Source organism: Choloepus didactylus, chromosome Y, assembly GCF_015220235.1.
Source record: "Choloepus didactylus isolate mChoDid1 chromosome Y, mChoDid1.pri, whole genome shotgun sequence".
Taxonomy (NCBI): Eukaryota; Metazoa; Chordata; class Mammalia; order Pilosa; family Megalonychidae; genus Choloepus; species Choloepus didactylus.
In genome coordinates, this window is record NC_051335.1 from 11858250 (window position 1) to 11875562 (window position 17313).

Here is a 17313-nt window from a genome sequence, read left to right on the forward strand (position 1 = left end):
TCAGGAATGACTATGGTTTGTTAGTTTTTGGGGGGTATGGTAGGAACATGTTGGAAGCAGTATAGTTATTTTAGGTTATTTGTTTTTCTTATCCTTTGTTTGGTTATGGTTTGTTAATTTTCTTGGGGTATGGTAGGAACATGTTGGAAGCAATGTAGTTATTTTAGGTTATTTGTTTTTCTTACTCCTTTGTTTTGTTTGAAATGCTTTTTTGTTTGTTTTTAAATTTTTTGATAAATAAAGTTAAAAAAAAAAAAAAAACCCAGTATCCTCATCTATAAAATGAGCATGATGGTAATATTCTCTTCAGAGTGTTGATTTGAGGGCTAAATGAGATAATGCATGGAAAGCACTTAGCATAGGACCTGGAACAAAAGTGCTCAAAAATAATAATCTAAAATCAATCTTATTCTTTCAGGAGCTATACCAGTTCATTTTAAGTGGCAGTGCTTATGTTTGTATGGTTTTGCTCCTGCTGAAGGCATAACCTAGCATGTCAGTGTGTGAAAGTAATGAGACAATTGGGTTATCTGCTTGTAAACTACAGAGGGAAGTACCTAAAATACTTTAGTAGTCAGGTTGTATTCCCTGTTATTTGGATGAAGAATTAAAGAATTTCTCCCAAGGAAGGGTTTCCTCAGAGTAGAGAATGAATTGTTGAGTACAATCTTTGGAATGGTGTAATCTATGAATAGTAGAATAAAATTAAATCAGTATTTTTTTCTACTCTGTTTCATAATGCATATTGGATATTTTAAATTACAAAGCAAAACATTTAAAATAGTGATTCCTGCTACTTCCTTATACAGTGTATGATCATTAAAGAATTCATTGTTCTAGGGAATAATTAAATCAAGTTTTGTAACTGCATTTTAAAGTAACTTAGTCAATTTTATGACTGTTAATACCAATTAGTTTACTTTGCCAAAATCTTAAGTAAGGGACGGTTAATACTGAGAGTAAACCAATGACTTGGAAGCTTTCGACTGTAACAGGAACGAGTTCATGGTTACAAGTCTGTGTCCAATATGGTTGTTCTGTGATTGAGGCATGATTTTTATGGAGTAAAGATCTTGAGAATATTGGAGAAGTACAGACCCTCCAAATATTTTTCTGTTTGTTACTACTCACAACTTGTATTCTTGTTCTCTTTCTAATTTTTTTTCGGCTGAGGCTATTTTTTCTGGGAAATGTTAAGTGCCTTGATATAGCTTATTCACTCACAGAGACAGCAGTACAATTCAGGAACCTTTTTCTAAAGGTTACCTAGTCTTTTTTCCTTCCAAAGTAATACCATTCCAATTTTGAGGTAGAATTAAGGTTGGAGTATGGAATTATCATTGGTTGATTATATATTTTATGACATTCTTAAAGTTGATTGTTTAAAATGTCAGCCCTTTAGCTGTTTCACCAAGCAATGTAAGATTCTGAAACATGTAGCAAATTATGCCTATCTTGGTAACAACAGCTGGTGACATTCTGTTGCAGTCCTTGTGGGGGGTAGTGGCATGCTTTTTGTGAATAAGTTGAACTTAAAACACCAAATCTTCAAAGTTATTTTTTATATCTTTTTTCTTCATCTATATCCATATTATGTTACAGCATCTCAGTGAGGTGGTAGTTTGAGTAATAAAACTTGGTATAGCACCTCCTACCTCTCCATTAAGTACCCAGGAAGATATTTACAAACACAAGCAAAAACTTGTAACAATTCTGTAAATTAAGAAACTAAACATTAAAGATCATTGGTAAAATCCAGGAAGGATTTGTTTCATCAGTAAGGATGCATTGAAAAACATAATCTTGAACTTCACGCTCTTCTACTTTCTGAACCAGAATGGGGCAAAATATTCCAAAGGGAGTGGGGAAAACCTGGACCCATCCCCACAGGGGCTGAAAACCAGGCAGCCATCTCAGTGTGGTAGCTACCATTTGATTCCTGTCAGAGCTCAAGTTCTCTGTCCACCACTAGCCCACGTTAGCATCTGTATTTCCACTTCTTTCTAGAAACTAAAACTCCCCAAATACCATAAGGCAATAAGTAAATAGGGATTGGAAAAGATATGTTGCATTCAAGGATTCTTAGTTCCCCATGTTGTAGTGTTGGGAGCATAGAGTAGTGGGAGCAGTGTGTGCTGGGAACATGGTCTTGAATGCGCTGCACAGTCAGCAGCCAGCACCAGGTGGTCCTCTGGCATACTCTGAGAACCCTGCCTTGGTGATCCAGCCTCAGACCAGCCATCCCCAGTGAGAAGCATGTTTGCTAGGAATCAAGGTTTTTAACTTGGGGTTGTATATATCAATCTGTCTTTGAAGTTTAGGTGATTGAGAAACCCAAATACCCTTTTTGCTGCCAAATGCCAGGCCTGGTAGATCTCTTCCTATCTTAGTAAAAAGGGGAGTGGAAAAACCCAATGAAAAGACATGGGAAGATAAAGAAACCTTTGCTCTGAAGATTCAGAAGCAACACAGTTCTGGAAGTGATTTTTTGTAACAAGCATATGAAATTAAGACATCTGCTTAGTCTACTGAAGGAGAGCCGGGAGGATATGAGCTCCACAGAGAGAACAAATTGAAACAAGTGGAGAAATGCAGAAATCTGCTGAGCTAAGAAGGAAGATAAAGAAGCATAAAATGGAGGAAGTAAAGAACAAAATTTATGCAGCAGTTTTGAATCATTCACTCATTAAATATTCATTCATTGAATGTTTATTGATTATGTGCCTGCTATTCTTGGCACTGATGATGCAGTAGTTAAGATATATAAAGCCATTATAAAAAATCTAACCTAAAAGTTATCAGATTTCTAGTGGAATATATTAGAAATATAGGAGTAGAAACAACATTCAAGGTTGCTAGGAGAAAATTTTCTAATTTCGTTGATTTCCAGGTTGTTACGGTGCCCGCGAGTTAAAATACGAGACAGCCAAACAGAATTTAAAGAGCCTTTTTATTAGCCGGGCCCGGCGACTGCCGCCTGTCACTCCGCGCAGGGAGTTCAGTAAGCAGCCCCCACCGGAGAGTGCTTGAGACTTATATAGGCAGAAATCACATCCTGAAAATGCAAGCAAGCTACTTTGACAAAAGCAGAGTTGGTGGTTAATTAATGGGTGCTTAAGATCTTTAGCAACCTTGAGAAATTTTCTCAAGGCCGGTGCAATGGTTAATTATTGAAATGGTTACGCTTGGCTAATGCATACATCTGCAAGTTTCACTCCCTAAAACGGCACAGTTTCACTTCCTTCCTCTCAGGGCTTTAATGTTTACTTTGCAGTCATTACCGGTTGAGGGGGAAGGGGACTCTCTTGTTACAGATTAAGGGGAAGGAGCCCACTTCATTCCCCACTGGTTTTTAGGGAGAATCAAATCATTGTTTCTTCTGAGGGTAAATATTGATATTGGGACTGCAAAACCATAAGCTTCACGCTTTGAATACGCCGTTGGACAAATTTAACTAAACTGTTTATAACACAGGGGCCTATGATTAAGGCTAACATAAGAAGAACCAGGGGTCCGGCGACTGCTGATATTAAGGTACTTAACCATGGAGATTGAGAAAATATACTTTCAAACCAATTTGCCTCCTTTTTCCTTTGCTCTTCTCTATCCTGTATTCTCTTTCGGAGTTGGCTTAAACTCTCTTTAATTACACCTGAGTGGTTAGTATAAAAACAGCATGCTTCCCCTAAGGCTAGACAAAGCCCTCCCTGCTTTAAGAATACAAGGTCGAGTCCCCTCCGATTCTGGAGCACTACTTCTGCTAATGAGCTTAAGGACTCCTCAAATTTAGTAACGCTCTCTTCTAAGGTTTTTAGATCCTGGTCAATTTGAGTACTAAGGCTTTTAAAATTTTGGTCCCCTGTGACAAGTGCTGTGGTTCTTACTGCGGTTGCCCCGGCTACCCCAAGCCCCAGGAGCACTGGCACTAGTATTGGTCCCCCTCGCTTGACTCGTTTGAGGTTAGTTAGCCCGAAGTGCTCCCTACCTCCCTCACCAGAGTAGTAATATACTTGGGGAAGGACATGGGTTAGAATGCATAGTCCTGGAGCCTTAGGTTGCATGAGGGCGGGGGGGTATAAACACGGCGTTAACCCCGTTGTACAGGCAAACCATGTTCCTTTGGGCGCTACTAAGTAGTATCCGGTATGACCTGCCGGGCTGTTGCTAAAAATGGTTACAGAGGTGCAAGAATTAACGTAAGGAGAAGTAGATAGAGGGAATTGAGGGGACTGGAAGCATGTTCCTTGTCCTTGAAAATCACCTAAAGTAAGCTTAGGGGTAGTGCCCCAGGGACAATAGTGTGAATTTTGGTGAATATTTGATAGGGAGATATTTTGAATGTCATTGTTAGTTATTCCTATACTCCGGTTAGCTCCCAGGCCTGTATAATAGGGTGGTTCGGGGTTTAGGCATAGCCAGCAATCTTCAGTTAAGTTGGGGGAAGTTTGGTTTAATAATTTAAACATGAGTTTAAGTGTATTGAATAGAGACTCTTGTCGGGAGTTTGGAGGTGGAGGGAGGGGAGTTGCTTTCGGAGATAAGGGGTGGCTTTTTATGGTGGAGTAAGAACAGGTAAGTGGGAAAGGAGTAGTTGTTACAGGTATTTTGATGTCGATGGGGTCCAGAGGGCCTATTGGATTTAAGGGCTTAGGAATTTTCCTTTTTTGAATAGTGAATAACACTCCGGGGTCATATCCTGATACATATAGGCGCAATCCCCACGTTTTTCCCCCCAACCACTGGGAATCTTCCCAATACTGCTGTGGTTCAACAGTAACAGGGTTACAGTTCCCAATTACACAATTTTTAATAGGAGCTTCTGGCCTTATCTCCCTTGTGACCTTTAATAAACAATCTACATTTTTCCATAGGGCTATGGTTTCACAGCCCCAACTATAACAGAAATAATCATCCTCTCCCCCACACTTTGAGGCACTTCTTTGCAGACATATGTAATGTTGACTATGCCATAGCCCTTGTTCCAGTTCTAAATTACCACAACCGAAGCCCCTAAGCTCTACCCTTCCCCCTCTCAAATAGGTATTCACAGCTTCTGGTAGATTCCAGAGTCTCCCAAAGAGTTTACATACGTCAAAAACAAATTTAGGGCTCCCAGGGGTGCTAATCTGGCTGACCACTGTTCCATCAATGGTGCGAGTTAACTGCCACGTATAATTAGTGGCTTGATGGGGGTTCTCGGCGGCTAGCATTGTTACTAGAGTCAGCATAATGGCGTACGTCGCTGTAGCTGAAGTTTTAGGGGATCTGATGTTTTTTGTATGGACCATTCTGCGTTCTGGTCGGAGTCTGCCTTTTTAATTTGTGAGCGATGTATCCAAAATCTTTTACCTGCGACTTTCACGGCAGTCGGTGTACTTAGAATCACCTGATAAGGCCCAGCCCAGTGTGCCTCGAGGGAGGAGGGATTCCTTTTTCTGATCCACACTAAATCACCAGGTTCAGCAGTAGGGGTTTCTTCTTCCGCGGTGCCAGGTTTCGGACGGTGGGCGCGGACGACGTGATGGATGTTTTTGGAGCTGTAGTGTAAAGCCTGTAAGGACTTGAGAAGTTCAGAGTTAGACAGGGAGGCAAGCTGCTCCTCCCCTAACTTGGGGAGGAGCGGGGGTGGCCTGCCGAACATGGCTTCATATGGAGTAATACCTTTTACATAAGGGGTATACCTAGCTTTAAGTAAGGCAAACGGAAGGAGGCTCACCCAGTTTCCGCCAGTCTCTAATTTAAGTTTGGTGAGGGTTTCCTTAAGTGTCCGATTCATTCTTTCTACCTGTCCTGAGCTTTGCGGTCTGTAGATGCAGTGTAGCTTCCATTTGATTCCTAATGCTTTTACCAAGTTTTGGGTAACTTGGGCTATAAAAGCCGGACCATTGTCAGACCCCATTGCTACCAGTAGGCCAAACCGAGGGACAATTTCAGCCAATAATTTCTTAGCTACTACCTGAGCTGACTCTGACCGAGTTGGGTAGGCCTCAACCCATCCTGAGAAGGTGTCCACCAGCACAAGTAAGTACTTATATCCCCCTGGTCCAGGAGGCAGTTCCGTAAAGTCTATTTCCCATTGCTCTCCTGGGAGCTGACCTCTTAGGCGGTGACTGGGGGTAGCATGGGTACTTACATGACTTGGGTTAACCTGGGCGCAGATGTGACATCTTCTGCTTACCTCTTTTGCAACCTGGAAAAGCTTAGGTATGTAGAAGTCAGTTTTTAGCAATTCAGCTAATTTTGTCCCTCCCAGGTGTGTACTCTGATGCATTTTTAAAATTAAGTCTCTTCCCAGCGCCTCTGGTAGGAGGATGCTAGAGTCGGGGAGGACTTTCCACCCCTCTGGATTTTCTCTAGCTTGGAGTCCTTGACCTAGACGAATGTCGGAGTCTGAGTAAGTTGGAACAGCTTTTAGTACCCGAGGTGGTAGGAGGGGCAAGACTTGGAGAGGCCCCACTGGTTTTAGGGCCGCTTCTTTGGCCGTCTGGTCGGCGAAAGCATTTCCCTTTGCTTCGGGTGTGTTTGAAGTTTGATGTCCTTTGCAGTGGATTATGGCTACTGCTCTGGGAAGCCAAAGGGCTGTTAAAAGCTCTAGTATTTCTGGGGCATTTTTAATGTCCTTTCCCCCGCTGGTTAGGAGGCCGCGTTCCTGATAGATGGCCCCATGCACGTGTGCAGTGGCGAACGCGTATCGGCTGTCCGTGTAGATGTTCACCGCCTTTTCCTTGGCCCATCGAAGAGCTTGGGTGAGGGCTATCAGCTCAGCTTTTTGCGCAGACGTCCCATGGCTTAGAGCTTGGGCCCATATTACCTTAGAGGCCGTTACTACTGCCGCTCCAGCAACCCTAATCCTGTCTTGAATGAAACTGCTCCCGTCAGTATAGAGAGTTTCATCTGGGTTTTGAAGTGGCAGGTCAGTTAGGTCTTCACGCAGGTTGGTGGTTGCGGCTAAGGTTTCGACACAGTTATGAATGGGTTGGCTGGGATTATTCTCTGGCAGCAAAGTAGCTGGGTTTAAAGCTGAGGTTTGAAGAAACTTTATTCTGGATGGATCAAGGAGAAGAACTTGGTATTGAGTAATTCTTGCATTAGAAAGCCACCTGTCCGGGGGGCTTTTGAGGAGGGTTTCGACCGCGTGGGGGGCGATGATTTGCAGTTCTTGCCCAAAGGTGAGTTTAGAGGCTTCTTTAACCAGCAAGGCGGTGGCCGCAATGGCCCGGAGGCAGTTAGGCCAACTTGCCGCAACCAGATCGAGGCGCTTTGAAAGATAAGCCACGACCGGTTTCCATGGCCCTAAGCGCTGTGTTAGCACTCCCTTTGCTATCCCTTGCGCCTCGGCTACATGGAGCTGAAATGGTTTTCTGAGATCTGGGAGTGCTAAAGCTGGGGCTTGGGTAAGTGCCTTTTTTAAAGTCTGGAAAGCCCCTTCCTCCTTATCAGTCCAAGTTAGTTCTGTGCCCTTCCCCCCGGTACTGGCATAAAGAGGGCGGGCTATTTCGGCAAACCCAAGGATCCATAGCCGGCAATACCCGACCGCCCCTAGAAACTCCCGGACTTGTCGCTTTGTCCGGGGTGCTGGAATTTGGAGAATGGCTTGAATACGTTTATCAGACAACGTTCTCTTTCCTTCAATTATATTATACCCAAGATAAGAGGCTTGCGAAACGCAAAGCTGTGCCTTTTTTGCTGACACCCGGTATCCTAACAGCCCGAGGGTTTTCAACAACTCCTCTGTTGCTTTCTGGCACTCTTCGGGAGATTCTGCTGCAAGGAGGATGTCATCCACATATTGGAGGACAGTAACTTCGGGGTGTTTTTCTCGGAATTCTAGTAGGTCCCGGCTTAGGGCCTCATCAAAAAGAGTAGGGGAGTTTTTAAAACCCTGGGGCAGTCTAGTCCAAGTTAATTGTCCTGAGTCCCCTACTTCGGGGTCTGTCCACTCAAAGGCGAAGAGGGGCTGGCTGACGGGGGCCAGGGGTAGTGAGAAGAAAGCATCCTTTAGGTCTAGTACGGTATACACTTTTCGATCGGGGGGGAGTAGGCTGAGCAGGGTATATGGGTTAGGGACCGTTGGATGGATGGTTTCGACTCTTTTGTTGACCTCTCGTAGGTCTTGTACTGGCCTGAAGTCCTCAGTCCCTGGTTTCTGGACGGGTAGGAGCGGGGTGTTCCAAGGGGACTTGCAGGGCACAAGAATCCCTGCTTCCCTTAGTCTTTTAATATGGACAGCTATTCCTTTCTTAGCTCGGTAGCTCATTGGGTACTGCCGGACTCAGACAGGTGTGGCACTGCTTAGGAGCTGAACAACGATGGGGGGTTGGTGGCCAGCCAGCCCCAGGGGGTTTGTCTCCGCCCACACCTCCGGTATTTCTTTCTGCCACTTTACTAAGAGTTCAGCATTTTGTTTATTAGTATCTTCCCCGGCTAGGAGGAGGTACTCTTCGGACAGAGGGCAGGTAATTAAGATGGAACTCGGTTGCTTTGGGAAGTTTACTTCTGGCCCTTCGTCTCGGAAAGAGATGGTTGCTCGCAGTTTGTGGAGCAAGTCGCGGCCGACTAGAGGGTAGGGGCACTCAGGCATAACTAAGAAAGAGTGAGTAATGGTTTTCTCCCCTAAGTTACTTATTCGGGCCTGTGTCCATGGATAGGACTTGATTCCTCCAGTGGCCCCTTGGATCGGGGTCCGTTTTTGCGATAAAGGGCCTTCTGCCTCTTGGAGTACAGAGAAAGTCGCCCCAGTGTCCACTAAAAAGTCAACATTTCGGCCCCCTACTGTAAGAGTGACCCTGGGCTCCTGGGGGCCAAGGGCGGAGCCCCGGCCTCGTCAATCTTCCTTCTCGAGGAGAACCTTTGGCTGCCCTGGGTAGGATTTTTTCGGGCACTCGTTCTTCCAATGCCCCTGTTCCTTACAGAAAGCGCACTGGTTTTGGCCTAGAGAGGGCCCCTTTCGCCCTCCTCTCCCGCCGGACGGCCTATTTCCTCCCCCGGACTTTCCTACGAAATTCTGACCCCCTCCTTGGTTTTTATTCCACGTTTGGTCTTCACTCATAGCGAGTAAAACCTTCGCCGTTTTTTTGTTTAAGTCTTTGGAACTTTCTCTATTATTGAAAACTCGTTGAACAACCTCCACCAACTCGCTCAGTACTTTTCCCTCAAAGCCTTCTAACTTTTGTAACTTTTTTCTTATATCTGGGGCCGACTGGGTGACGAAGGCAATATTAATTGCTCGCCTGTTTTCTGGCGCCTCCGGATCTATAGGGGTATATAACCGGTAAGCCTCCTGGAGGCGCTCTAGAAAAGCGGCGGGGGACTCAGTGGCCCCCTGAGTCACCTCAGTTACCTTGGACATATTCGTAGGCCTCCGCGCTGCTGCTCGGAGAGCCCCCATTAGAGTCTGGCGGTACCGTTCGAGAGCCCCCTTACCTTGGTCAGTGTCAGGGTCCCACTGGGGTCGGGTGAAGGGAAAAACAGCCTCGAGGCGGTCTACTTCCGTGGTCAGCAGACCGTCTGGCCCCACGACTAATTTTCGTCCCTGGGCACAGATTCTTTCTCTCTCCTCTGACGTAAAAAGGGTCTGCAGAAGTTGTTGACAGCCGTCCCATGTGGGCTGATGGGTAAAGAAAACGGATTCTAACAAAGAGATTAGTCCTTGGGGGTTTTGAGAGAAAGAGGGGTTTTGATTTTTCCAATTGTACAGGTCGCTGGTGGAAAAAGGAACATAGACCATAAAGGGTTTTGGGTTTTCAGGTGGGCCTTGAATGACTTGTCTCAGGGGTAATTGAGAGGGGACAAAGACCTGACCCTGCGGTCCATATGAACTCCCGAAACGGGTGTGGGGGGGGCTGGAGAGAGTTGTCGGGGGCATGGTAGAATCCGGAGTGGGAACAAGGGGTCCTCCTGTACTTAGGGTAGGGGGCCCCGAACTGGAAGCAGAGGGCCCTGGGCTGGAGGCGGAGGGCCCCGGGCCGGAGGTGGAGGGCCCTACAGAATACGGTGGGGGCCGTGACAAGGGGGGACTTTCCTGTGGGGAGTCGAGGACCGGGGGCCTTTTGGGTGGCCCCTTTAGAACAAGCACATTTCGCGCTTTAGACAATTTAGGTGGTGAGCAGTTTTTAAGCCATTTGGGGCGGTCAGCGAGGATGTCGATCCAGGTTTCAATATAGGGAATCTGATCCGGATGTCCTGGTCTTCTATAAATAACTCTTTGAACCTGAAAAGCAATCGGCAAATTTAGGGTGCCCTCGGGGGGGCAATTAAGAGTCTGGAAAAGTTGGCCATTCGAGCTCACAAAGGGCCCTAAGAGTTTCTGGGTTGACCGTGGCACCCGACCCTGCAGCTCGTCGGCGGAAGTCCTGAAAATTTTTTAAGAAGCACTGCAATGGAGAGCAAGCGGAAGCAGATGGAGACTGACCCATTGCGGGACTAACGGTTGGCAAAACAGAAACAGAACAGAACAAAGACGCTAACAACAAAACACAAAACAGAGACTAGGTCTGCGCTAAGAGACCAATTCCGAACCTGTACCAGAACCTAAAACCTGAGGCCACCGGCCACCGTCGTGGTCCGAGGCCAGGTCTCGGAGTTATGGCTGCGTCTAGCCCTCCTAAAGACCCTAAAGGGGTACCCCACCAGACCAGATTAGAGATCTCTTACCGTTGTGGGCCCACGTCCAGATGGCTCCAGAGGCAGATTTTCGAATCTCGAGGCCTGACCACTCGGTTCTCCGCCGGGGCTGAGGAACGTCTCTCATGCGCGCCCCCCTGGGGGAGGACCGGTAGTCGGACCTTGTCTCGACCGATAAGCCTCGGAATATGCCAAGGATTTAAAAATCTCGCTGGGGCCTCCAAATGTTACGGTGCCCGCGAGTTAAAGTACGAGACAGCCAAGCAGAATTTAAAGAGCCTTTTTATTAGCCGGGCCCGGCGACTGCTGCCTGTCACTCTGCACAGGGAGTTCAGTAAGCAGTCCCCACCGGAGAGTGCTTGAGATTTATATAGGCAGAAATCACATCCTGAAAATGCAAGCAAGCTACTTTGACAAAAGCAGAGTTGGTGGTTAATTAATGGGTGCTTAAGATCTTTAGCAACCTTGAGAAATTTTCTCAAGGCCGGTGCAATGGTTAATTATTGAAATGGTTACGCTTGGCTAATGCATACATCCGCAAGTTTCACTCCCTAAAACGGCACAGTTTCACTTCCTTCCTCTCAGGGCTTTAATGTTTACTTTGCAGTCATTACCGGTTGAGGGGGAAGGGGACTCTCTTGTTACAGATTAAGGGGAGGGAGCCCACTTCACAGGTAATATTAGTTCAACACACACACACACACACACACACACACACACGCACGCGCGCCTATCTCTGGATATATTCTGGTAATTTTAAATTTTTATTTCGAGGAGAAAGAAAAGCCCTAGCTGCATCCAGACAGAAAAACATTACCTGCAATGGAACAAAAACCAGACTTCTTTTTTATAACACTAAATATCATAAGACTGCTAGCCCATTTGGAACTTTATATGGATTAGAAAATGGCAGCCCATCTTTTAAGACTCTTAATTTCCTTCTTCTTGGAAATGGTCTTAGTATGCAGATTTTGTTAGAACAAAACACTTTACTCCTCTCTACTCAAAAGTTGCTTTAATATACATACAATCTATAATGTCTGTGATGTGAATGACCCTTTCCAGGGTTTTGAAGAGAACAACCTTACATCGTGACCCTGAAGATATAGAGAACATAAGATTACATTCCCAAGAATTCTGTGCCTGCCAAGTTGTCATTCACGTGTGAGGACATTCAGAGATGCAAACTTGGAAAATAAGAGTATTTTCTCAGAAACCTGTTCAAAGATGCACTTTGGCTGAGCAAAAGAGTAATGCAAATCAAGCACTCAGATGTGTGAAAACCAAAGTAAAAAAGGACTGGTGATAAACAGTGGAACCAATTAAATATGTAGAGAAATATAGATTAAATATAATAGCTCATGTGTATGTAATTACAAATTAAATATAAAGGCAAAAACTATTCTCAAAAATAAATTTATTTAATAAACTGGTATAAGAAGAATTGAGACTATAACTTCTGACTAATTTAAAACAGTTTAAAGTCACAATAATTTGGTTCTGGTATATGAATCAACAGATAGCTCAATAGAGTAAAATAGAAACTCTGAAAGAAAGCCTAGAGTGTATATAAGGATGCTAATATATAATAAAGAATTAAAAATCCATGGTGAAGGTTGTTGGAAAATTGGCTCTGTATCTAGTAATCATATTACATTCAGATTCCCTCATCATGTCATATATTAAAATAAATTGCCAGTGGATAAAGAATTAAGGAAAGAAATCAAATCATTCAAATATCAAGACACATAAATGTGGATGGATATTAACTATGCTCAGGTTAGGTAAGGACTTTGAGCAAAAGAGTTATTGATGTAATGAAAAGGACATGTATCAATAAATTTGACTATGTAATAATAAGCTGTATTCAGTAACAACAACAAAAATGTTAATTCATTGACTCCAACAACCTGAGGGAAATATTTGTAACAAAATTGGCAACAAGTTCATATCCATGAATCAGTAAGAAAAATATTAACCTTACTAGACTTTATTTTTACTTACCAGTTGATAAAAAAAACTTCTCCAATCTCAATGAATTCCAAATATTTTTTTGTTGTTTTAATGATTGTATTTAGTGTCAGTAATGGTTGCAGAGTGGGTATTCTCCTACATTGCTGAAGGGAATTGTAAAATGAGATATTTTTGGATCTCAGTTTGGTAATATGTATTAAGAGCCTTAAATGTTCATACCCTTTGACCCAATTATTTAACTTACAGAATTTGCTGTATGGAATTAAGCTGTGGCTGTTGAATTATATTCTTTGCTAGACTGGTTAAATAACCATCCATTAAAAATTGCAGTTTAAAAAATTTTTAGCGACAGGTTAAGTGTTCCTCATACAATATCGAGTGAAATAAAAGCAACACACAACACAATGTACAATATTCTTATTCCAATTTGAGAAAAAAATTACTGGAAGGAAATGTACCAAAACAGGTAAAATGTTCCTCATACAATATCAAGTGAAATAAAAGCACACAGTACGATGTATATCCTTTTTCCAATTTGAGAAAAAATTACTGGAAGGAGATACACCAAAATGTTAGCAAAGTTTGTATGAATAGTTTTTGTTTGTTTTCTTTAGAGTCCTTTTATTGTCTTTATACTCTTTTTGTATTTTTGTAATGAGTATGTATTATTTTTATAAGCAGTTTGAAATAAGGTAAAATGTTACATTCTTTCCAGCATCTTATCTTCTGCTCTTAATTGCATGTGTTTTTCAACAAACAGTGAATTGATTTTATGTAGTAAACTTCATTTGGCTTCTTTATTTAAGTAAATATACAAACCATATTGAATATGAGAGAGAATGTGTGCCTATGTGTGTGTATTTTTAGGAAAGAGAATTTCCATGGTATTGCTGAAAAAGATAAAATAATAAACATTTCATTTGACTCCCTTTCAGGCAACTGTTTGGAAATTCTATTTATGAGATACCAGGGGGAAAAAACAAATTTCTTTCTTCAAGTTCATGTATGTTGCTGGCTATAAATGGATATTTGTGGTCATATCTGTGGACAGGTTTGAACTAAGCAAGATCTTTTATAAAATTAGAGAAAGTTTTAACACTTGGGATGCATTAAAAATTGTATGTGTGACTCGGAGTGAAATAGAGGATGAGACACTACCAGGCACAATTTTCATCTGAGATGTAAGCAGTTTTACTCTATTCCCTGAAGCGTGTGGAGCTGCCCCTCACTTTGTGCTGTGAGTAGAGTGAAAGTTTCCTGGTGGGGTTTTGTTCTTTCACTCATGCCATAGGCAGATTGGTAGCTTGCTAGCTAGAGCCATTTGAAAAGGAACAGGGTTAGAAAATGATAGCAGTTTATTAAGAGAGAGTAATATCTCGAGAAGAGTCCCTTTGTACCATCTGTACTAATAGTCTAGCTGATAATCTCCCAAATCACTTGCAATTTGCAGTTATTCCTTCTCAATAGTGAAACTTCACTATGAAGGAGTTGCAGTATCAGAAAGTACCCGGAAGACTGAGTTTAAGTCAGAAGATCCACTAATGTACAAATAAGTTGTATCCCTAAAGTTGTCTGTGCCCTACAGTTGCATCTGTTCCTCTATTTAAAACAAAAAGGTAATACCCTTATGAAGTATCTTTTTCCTCAATAGCCTATAGTACTTTCAGATAAAATATTTTTTCCTATAACATGGATATGAAAGCTGGGATTTTCTTTCTCTTATCATTGGGCAGATGGAAAACAGAAAGGATTTGATTTATAGGCATAGTTAGGACTCAGGGTTTGTCCTTCAGTGTAATGATTAAAATACCCTCCCCACCCCACCCCACCCCTTTTTTTTTTTTTTTTTTTTTTGCTTTCATGACTTCCTTCCCTTTTGAAAGGGACTTCAGAGAAAATCTTTTTTAAAAAGTCAGTGATTTGTTCCCTGTTGATTATTGCCTGATATTGTGTCCCTATGTAAAGTTTTTGTTCTAATGCAGGGACAGTGTTTTATTAAAAGATTTACTCCTGTGTCCAAGTGGGCACCAGGACATCCCTGCCTGACTCTTCTTCCCTCTACCTGCCCTCAACTGGAAGCAGACCTTAAGTAAGCCAATACATCCACTTAGATTGAAGTCAACTCGTCAACCTGGGAGATATTCTCCCTTTCTCTCTTTCCACTGCTTTGCTCTAAATCATTGTGATGCTGAAGTTTAACTCCTAAAGGGCAGTCTTACATTGAAATTCTTTGTATGAACCTAAAAAAAAAAGCTATAAATTAAATTTTATAATAAGTAAAAAGAATAAAGAACAAAATAATATTTTAAGGGTCAAATTTTCTGTCTCCTGATTCAAATTAAATTTAAGACTACAAAATGTATGTTTTCAAACTAGGAATATGAGTGGCAGGACAAACCCTGTATCAGAACACCCAGAACATGTTTAGCCAAAAGGCTTTTATGTGAAATTAAACCTTGTTGCTCTAAACAAAATTGAGGAGTGTTTCGTTTGTTTTTAAAATACTGCTGGCAAGACAACTTAAAATCTGGTCTTGATTCCAGATAGGATATTCTGGTGTTAATATAATCCAAACATTCCTGATATATTCAACTTCACCCGTTTTAGTTTCCTTGTTGCTAAAGCAAAATGCGATGGGTTGGCTTAATGGAATTTATTGGCTCACTGTTTTGAAGCCAGAAGTCCAAATCAAGGCATTATCAAGACGATGCTTTCTTCCCAAAGACTGGTGTTCTGGGGCTGGCTGCTGGTGGTCCTTGTCCTGGGCTCCTCTGTCACATGGCAATGCTCCTGGCGGCGTCTCCTGGGCTCTCCCTTCTCTTCGAGGTTCCATTGACTCTCAGCTTCTGGCTGCTCCCTCTGTGGCTTTCTGTCTGTCTGTCTGAATTTCATTCTGCTTATAAAAGACTCCAGTAATAGGATTAGGACCCATCCTGACTGAGTTTGGCCACCCTTAACTGAAGTAACCTCCTCAAAAGTTTCTACTTAAAACAGGTTCACACCTACAGGAATGGATTAAGTAAAGAACATGTTTTTTTGGAGTACCTAGTTCCAAACCACCACAACCTCCAAATTAGAGATAATTCCTCTTGAAATATCTCAGAGATACTAAGGCCTGCAGCTGACCCACTGAAGCAGCAAAGAGGGACAGGAATCAAGGACTAGCCTGGGGAGGTGGGGACTGCTGGCTCATCTGCCTAACTCAGCACTCAGGGGCAGCCCCCCGACTCCATCTCCCTACCCCACCTACTTTTTGTCTTTTAAATACTCAAACAATTCATGAGTCCATTTTCTTGTAAAAATCCAAACAATAAAGACAAATACATATAAAAAAAAAAAAAAAAAAAAAAAGATTTACTCCTACAGATCTGAAAGTGTACCTACTTACAGTAAAAAAAGAGCAGGCCTGAGTTATTTAGAAGGCTTTCCTTATGATATGTTGTCTTTGAAGAGTCTAGATTAATTATTTTACCAATATTTTTATTCCTTATACAGGCTGAAATTAGACATGAATTATTTAGCTTAGTGGTACTTGGTTCTTAGCATTCCATTTCCTTTCTATCCTTTATTTTCTTCTCCCTCCCTGCCCCCCCCCTCCCCAAATTATCATTTTTTAGTTAAAAGTAGAATTGTGCTCACAAACTATTTCTCTTAGTTCAGGACAGATAAATAAGGGCCAAGGAGGTGGGGAGAAGGCTGTGATTGGTATTTGGTTAGGGGAGGTTTATCATACTTTGGATTTGAAATGAGCATTAGTAGGGAAGAGCTGCTGAACAACTAGAGATTGTTGTTAGGAAAAGATAAGCGAAGGGAGGAGACTTGGAAGTGGCATTCTGCTGCCAGCAACTATCAAGCCTTGTAGAGGCCTTTACTCTGATCTTAGAAGCCCAACAAAAATGTTTCCCTGGGTTTCAAATGGCAGGACAGATGAAGGTTTGCGTCAGTCATCCTGGAACTTTAGAGTACCCTCAAGACATTGATACTTCTCATTAATTCATATTCTCTCACCATCTCTGCTGTTTGCTTCCTTCCCCAATCCTGCTCCCTCACACTTCCCCCTTTTCCTTTCCTGACAGTATCTGTAGGGTGGTAAAAAAAAAGAGAATTTTGGAACCAAGACACAAGGGATTGGGGAGGAGGAGGATCTATTTTTTACTCTCTGGGTTCTTGCTACTCTGTCCCACAATACACCCCCAGACAATTAGGGATTCCCAGATTGAAAAACACTAGCGAATGACTTTCCTTCTGCCTCTTTTCCTTTACAGGAAACACATGAAATTGTGGCAATCAAGAAATTCAAGGACAGTGAAGGTATATATATAATTTTTTTTTCTGTATTTAGTTTTTGTGAATAGAGTATGGAAGAGGTGGGCTCTCACTGGTTAAACCCTGTGTTCCTGAGATTTTAAAGCCACAGTCTCAGAAGGTGAATATAGCTTATTTGTCATCATTCCTTGCTTTGAAATGTTTAGTTCCTTCTGTATGAATCTTTTCAAATCTCATATTTAAAAATTTTTCTTGTATTTTAAGGTACAGTCAATATTGGAAATCTTGTTCCAAAGAAGGGATAGAAGGCATGTTGCCTAAATTGTTTCTAAATAATGAGAAAACTGATTTGAAGCAAATACTTCTGTAGGTTCACACAAGTAGCAAGTGCTGTGTGAAAGGTTTCAGTATTGATTACTATGATCACCACTTTCTAGTCAAAGTTGGGAA

At 42.4% G+C, this 17313-nt stretch overlaps 1 protein-coding gene across 6 annotated transcripts in view; it reads left to right on the forward strand.

Annotated features, from left to right (window-relative positions):
- Window positions 1–17313, forward strand: part of CDKL5 (cyclin dependent kinase like 5) — a 163001-nt gene that overhangs the window by 54766 nt on the left and 90922 nt on the right. For 5 of the 6 annotated variants that reach the window (XM_037822864.1, XM_037822863.1, XM_037822860.1 and 2 more), the window contains one exon: window positions 16863–16908. The exons of the other annotated variant lie outside the window; for it this stretch is intronic. In XM_037822864.1, coding sequence (XP_037678792.1) covers window positions 16863–16908 — 46 coding nt within the window. The remainder of the gene's footprint in view (window positions 1–16862; window positions 16909–17313) is intronic. 6 annotated transcript variants of the gene reach the window in all.